This window comes from Eutrema salsugineum, unplaced genomic scaffold, assembly GCF_000478725.1.
Source record: "Eutrema salsugineum unplaced genomic scaffold, Eutsalg1_0 scaffold_30, whole genome shotgun sequence".
Taxonomy (NCBI): domain Eukaryota; kingdom Viridiplantae; phylum Streptophyta; class Magnoliopsida; order Brassicales; family Brassicaceae; genus Eutrema; species Eutrema salsugineum.
The window spans coordinates 89,503-96,242 of NW_006256755.1; the positions used below are offsets into that span (position 1 = coordinate 89,503).

Below are 6,740 nucleotides of genomic sequence, written 5' to 3' on the forward strand. Positions count from 1 at the left end.
TTATGTTATCTAAAACGATGCGTGTGGGAATAGAGAAAGGCAACATTTGTATAATGAGACGACGCAGTTAATGCATGCCACTGCTTCATTTCTTCTTCTATAAATACCATACCCTCGCCTTCTCATAACACCATCGCAGAGAAAGAAACATTCCCTAAACTTCCAAAAAACTCTTATCTTTCCCTTTGCTAACTCAAAACCCTAATTTCATCAAATGGCCCACTTTCCTCACAACTTTCCTCCGGCGTCATCAACACGTCGCCGATATACTCCGCCGGGGTGGAGGCAGAGGACATGTACGTGTGGGCGGCGACCATCACCGGTCCGTCAGGAACTCCCTACGAAGGGGGTGTCTTCAATCTCCGCATCATCTTTCCGCCGCATTTCCCCTGGAAGCCACCGAAGGTGCACTTCCGTACCCCCATCTTCCACCCCAATGTGAGCGACCATGGCAACATCTTCCATCCGATGCTCATACCTAATATGTGGAGAATCGCGACATCTGTGGCCCAGATGCTATTGCATCCGCTGGTGGCGGAAGGCGACATCGTTAGGGAGGAGGTGGCGGAAGGCGACGTCGTTAGGGAGGAGGTGTCGGTGATGTACCGGAAAGACAGGACAAGCTACGAGGAACTCGCTCGTAGCTTCACCAGGATCCACGCCATGGATGGTTAACATAACATCCATGGCGGAAAAAACTCTAAATAATATGTATCTGTGTTTTTAATGTTTTTTTTAATTTTTGTTGAACTTATTATAATGTTTTCTTTATGTTTATATTATGTTTTTATTTGGTTATTATTATGTATTTTTTGTGATTAATGGAAATATTTCACAAACTTTTGGGTCTCGTAACGTTGACGTATTAATAACCTACATGCAACCCTAACATCTGATAAGACTTGGTAGTTGTACCAGTTTTACATCGAGAATCGACGCATTTATTCTTTATTTACTCCATATCCGCACGCATTTATAGCCCCATTTATACTGGTTACGCATAATGGATAAGCGTAAATCACGAGAATTTATTATCTTATTTAAAGTAATTATTTTTAAAAATATCTTTTTAAAATAACTGAGGTTAAACCAAAAATTACAAACGAAGATATACAAAATTCTAAAATCAAAAACTGAAAACCAAAAACCAAAAGTGAAAAACAGAATCCAAAAACCTACATCGTCTTTGCATCCTCCATAGCCTAATTTTGTTCAAGCAAGAAAAAACAAGATTACAAGTATAAGCATGGGCAATCAATGCCTTATACTTGTAATCTTGTTTTTCTTGCCTGAACAATGAAGACGTCTCAGATATCCCTTCACCTAAACCTTGTATTTCCCAGTCTGCAACATAAGGTGACCAAACTCGCTGACCAAACTCTGTCGCTGATCTGACTCTTCATCATGTGAAATACCCATCATTCTTGCTTTTATGGTGTAATTACGATGGATATTTCATCTGATAAAAAGTCTGAGATCAGCGAATAAGAGATTGATGATTATTTTAGGGTTTATGTGTTTTTGAAGGACAACATTTCTCCAGGGTAAGATCAGAAAATATATATATATTCAATGAATAAATTGTTTCAATGAATTTTATTAATTTTCAATAGACTAATGATAATAACCAAGGCCTCAATTTTCCTTAATACCACTACTCATTTCATTTCTTTCATTTCATTTAAATCATTGTAACATCTCTTTATTATTGACTTGTCAGAAACCCTAATTTTCAATAAATGTCTGTTCATCAAGTGAGCTCTCTCAAAATGGCACGGCCGCATTTTCTTAAGATATGTTTTTGTTTTCTTATTTTGTATTTTTGTTTTTTTTTTTAATTTGATATTTTCACTTAATTTGTATTTGCAATGAATTTCTCTGTTATTCACGTTTCCAACAATAATTATTATTTGGAATTGAATTTGTTTATTTATTTTTAATACATTAATGATAATAAATGATATCGTTTACCAGGCTTGGTAGTTGTACCAGTCTTACATTATAACTGTAATGTGTACAGGAGTCACCAACCACCGCCCACTTATCCTTAAATACCCTAGTCTCCTTCTCATTTCATCACCCCAACCTTTCATTTCCTTTTAGAAAGAAACGCTTACCTCGTTGATGAAGTCGTGAACGAGAGGATGAGGAACTGTGGAGCATGAGTTAAAATCCATATATCACTCTCCACAGTTTCTCATCCTCTTTGCTCGACGACTTCGTTCCGCATCACTTAGCCTTTTCGATATGAAACCCTAAGATCGAACAGAAAGTGGTTGATGAGAAGATGAGCAACTTAGGAGCCTGAGCGAAGAGTTTGGAGAAAAAATCCAAACACCAGCCTCCTAAGTTGTTCATCTTTTTCATCCACCACTTCCTGCACCATCTTAGTAAGGATCCACTCAGATCGCCTAGTAATTCAGTTAAGTATTATGAATCTAATTTTTAATATGTGAAATAACCGTACAATATGAAGAAACCCTAAATAATAGAATGTTGTATAATTGGTTTAAATGGGTTTAATTCGTGCAGTGCAAATTTAAGAAATTATAAATTCTGGTACAAATTGTTATAATTAGGCCCAACTACGTTCAACTTTGGGAAATTTAAATTATCCATTTAGGTTAATCAATATAGAGCTTAAGAACAATAGATTATCCATTTAGGTTATCTAAAAATCAATTTTAACACCTAGCTTAAGAGAAATTGAGATTTTTGAAATTTGGATTCTACATGCTTTATAAAAATCGAATTTGGAACAGAAAAATTGATGAATCTGATTAAGTCTTGTGTGATTAGTGATTAGTATTAGGTAACCTATAGGTTTGACATGGAAATTGCTCATTAAAACCGATTTTTAGAAGATTTCTATGTTGAGAACATCAAAAATCCGAATCTAGTCATGAACTACTCGATTTCTTTGATTTAATGTCAATTCTACTTGCTCATGGTTTTAATTAATCTCTTTATACTAGTATTAGTATAACTGATCTTAATGTGTTAAAATCAGCATCCATATTCACTCTTTTTCCAAGAATCATTACGTTTTGCAGAAAAATGGAACAAACCAGATCCCGAAGAAGCCGTCGCACTGGTGACAGCTCTGAGGACATCCCCGATGATGCTACTCTAGGAGAGTACATGCTGAATCAAGCCAGACTGAGAAGAAGAAACTATGTGATGAGATTGCTCCAGCACTCAAGAGAAACACGAGCAGCTCCTGAGCCACCACAGATTCGATACATTGGCAAGGAGATAAACCCGATAGTGGACTATGCAAGACGTTTCAAGAAGCTGAACATCAAACCCACGCCTTGCATTGATTATCATACACTTGAGATGCTTGGAATCAGAGAGGATGTGATCTTGTACATCGATGCACTTAAGCTGAGACCCTACATGGAGCTGAACCTTCCGACTTATCCTGAGCTAGTCCGCGAGTTCTTAGCAACTATTACACTCCACCACACAAAGAGGAGGAACCCAGAGCATCAGTTGACATCTTGTCATTCTCTATCCGCGGACAGCCTTACTCGCTCACCATTTCTGAACTTTGTGAGGCTCTTAAGCTTCCATACACCGATGGCATTTACCTTGAAGATGAACCCGATTTTAACTTGTGGAGAGAGATGGTTCATGGAGTCTATGATAGCAGGAGAGCCAAGTCAGCCCTTCTTACTTATCCAGCAGTGAGAGTTGTGCACAAACTCTTAGCACACACGATTTTCTCTAGAGCCAGCATGGGATGTGTTTTGAAGACCGAGCTCATTACACTTCAGATGCCATTTATGAACGACCCACGATTTGCCTGCTTTGCCTGGATCATAGCACAGAACATGGTAAAGGTGAAGCATGATTTACATGGTTGCGAGGATGCTACTCCAGCTTACGGGAGTGCTATTACAGCGATACTACTGGCTGTAGGATTCGATTTCTCATCTGATGATCCACTCCCCGATGTCTGGTATGACCTACTTTATCTCTCTCGCGATCACACTATCTCTCGTGCCGCTTTCGATCCAGACAGGTTTGGTTACAAGTATTGCACTGGCACTGAGGAGCACCGAGTCAGCTTGCCTTCACCATAAGTCCCGAGATTGTGTAAAGGAGGACGTCCGCGATGGACTCCAGAACCCGATGATTTTCTGCCATCTGTACCTCGTCTACCATTCACCATTAGCCAATACATAGTGGCCAAGGCAAAACACGATGCAGCTGCGGCCCGTGCTCACTTTCAGCCATCTGTTTTGACTGGCCACACCTCATCATCTACATCATCGCATACACATTCTGATCTGGAGCGCAGAGTTGAGAGACAGGGACGACGCTTTGAGCGCGTTGTCACCTTCCTACAGGAGCATCACCAGTTCGCAGCAGACACATCGGAGGATGAGTGATTGATCAGCACTTCACTGCCATCACAGTTCTATCATCATTTTCTTTTCTTTTATCTGATTTTATTTCGTTTTTATTCACCATTTCTCACCAACTTTTTCACACTGGGGACAGTGTGATTTAAGTCTGGGGGAGGATGTCTATCCGTACTAATCATTTTCTGGCTTTTGCTTTCAAATTTCAAGCACTTTTTAAATTTTTAATATGTAACCTATTCGACATTAAGTATTTTTCAGGAATGTTTGACACAAAACTATGATGATTTAGACCTGTACGCTTCTACACTATGCATGATAGCTCATTTGTGGTTAGCACTAGACTAGGCGGTAGCTAGAGTACTTGCACTACGAACTCCCACCAGAGGACTTCTATTTATGGAGATTCTTTCTGACAGGATATACTAGCTCATTTTATTTGACCTTAATATTGACATCTAATTTTCTCATCTTTGATTTTAAGCAGGCATCGACATACACATCTAGGACGTCTTTTACCCTCACTTTTACCACTCTTTGTCGTCCTAGATGACCAGTTTATCTTTATCTGGTACCATACCCTAAACCCAAAACCCTTGTTTTCAATCCTCATGCATTCTCTCTTTAGTTTATATCAGCAGATATGTGCAAAAACGTCGGAGAGAAGAGGAGCGACGCAGTTTTCAGTCACTCACAAAGGAGACTGAAAAGAATGGGGAAGGAAGAGTATCAGAAACCTCATGAAGCTTTACAAGACAGATTTTAACTGGTAATTTCGTGCTCTTGAAGACTCTATATCTAAAGGTGTTCCCTCTCTTCTAAAAAAAAAAAAAAAAACGAATGAAAAGAGAGAGGGAAACAAAAAGCCTAATGAGTCTTAGATTGTCAAAATTTGTGGAGCAAGAAGCATCTACTAAGCATTTATAGAGCTATGTTTTTGAAAGATTTACAAAAATCTAAGTCTGGGAGAGTTAGGAGAGAACCTGAGGGAGAAGACAAGGAATCTATGGCAAGAAAAAAGTGACTGAAAACTATGGATACCAACAGCTTCACTCCCTCTTGCGGTTTTGCATAATATCTTGCATTCTCCAGATCTTCAGGTAACCCGTAAACACTTTAAGCCTTACCCCTAGAATAACCATTTTGACACCTAGCCTAGATTGTCTTGCCTAGACTTTCTTTGATGAGAACCACCGAGATTTTTAATGAATGTTAAGAGTTAGTTGACTGGAAGTTAGATCCTAGTGCATAGATTTCCGCATGAGGATTAACGGACTAGTTATGCCTGTATTGCTAGTGAGAATTTTCTATGCTATTCCCGATTGATGCATACTGATTGATATTGGTCTAGAAGTTTGGTCTCTGAGATTTTGTTTAGTTCCTGCATTTTCAAACCTCTCGCCGAGATTTAGCCTTTGTTTTGTTTGAGGACAAACAAAAGACTAAGTCTGGAGGAATTGATAACACCGGATTTTGACCATTTTTATAGATCACTTTAATATCTTTTACAGGTGTTTATACTCCATTTCCAAAGGTTTTCAAAGGATTTCTATGTTTTCGGATTTTAAAAGACTTTTCAGGTAATTTGGGATAAAGAGGCACAAATTGGAACAAAAAGACTATTTTGGATAAATGCAGACCGTCAAAACTCTCATGGAGAGACGAAGACCTTCTCACCATCAGATCACCCTCAAAATTGGAAAACTTATAAAAGAATCAACCAGCTTTCAAATGCACTTGGTTTGGAGACATTCCAACGGTTGGATCTCAATATATTCCATTAGCCCCGGAACCACTCGAAGATGGCCAGCAAGTCACGCGACCGCGGCCAACAGCCCATTTCCCGCTGTCACAAGCCTCCCGACCGCGGCCAACCACCTATTCCCGCGGTCACGTCATTCCCGACCGCGGCCGTCAAACTCCGAACTAAAGCCCATATTTCTGAAGCCCAAAGTTATTCTCAGCCTCAATTCCGGAACCCTAGAGACCATGGAGTATTGAAGACTATAAATACTTGTCATTTAGGTCGTTTTTAGAAAGAACCCTTGATACTTTACAGAAACCTTTTTTCCTTTAGCCGTTTTTATGCGATTTTTGTAGAAGATTGTTCAAGTCCGAGTTCTTCAATAGAGAAGCTTTCTTCATCTCTTTTCTTTACTGTTTTTGATTACTTTTATCAAAACCAATGATGATGTCGACCTCAGCCATGTCTGAGTAGATCCCGAGTTGGGCTTTGGGTTCCCGAAAGGGGCTCTCATAATCGATTAAGACATCTAGGTTTATAGATCTGGGATTTCAACTTTGTTCTCTGTTTATTCTTGTTCTTATTGCATGTATGCTTGATTGATCACCTAGTATCTGATCTAGATA

At 39.1% G+C, this 6,740-nt stretch overlaps 1 protein-coding gene across 1 annotated transcript; it reads left to right on the forward strand.

Moving 5' to 3' along the window:
• Positions 1-294: 294 nt before the first annotated feature.
• Positions 295-675, forward strand: LOC18014236 (probable ubiquitin-conjugating enzyme E2 31). The gene has a single exon (XM_006419119.1). It carries the CDS (start codon positions 295-297, stop codon positions 673-675), a length of 381 nt encoding a protein of 126 aa, XP_006419182.1.
• Positions 676-6,740: the final 6,065 nt, after the last annotated feature.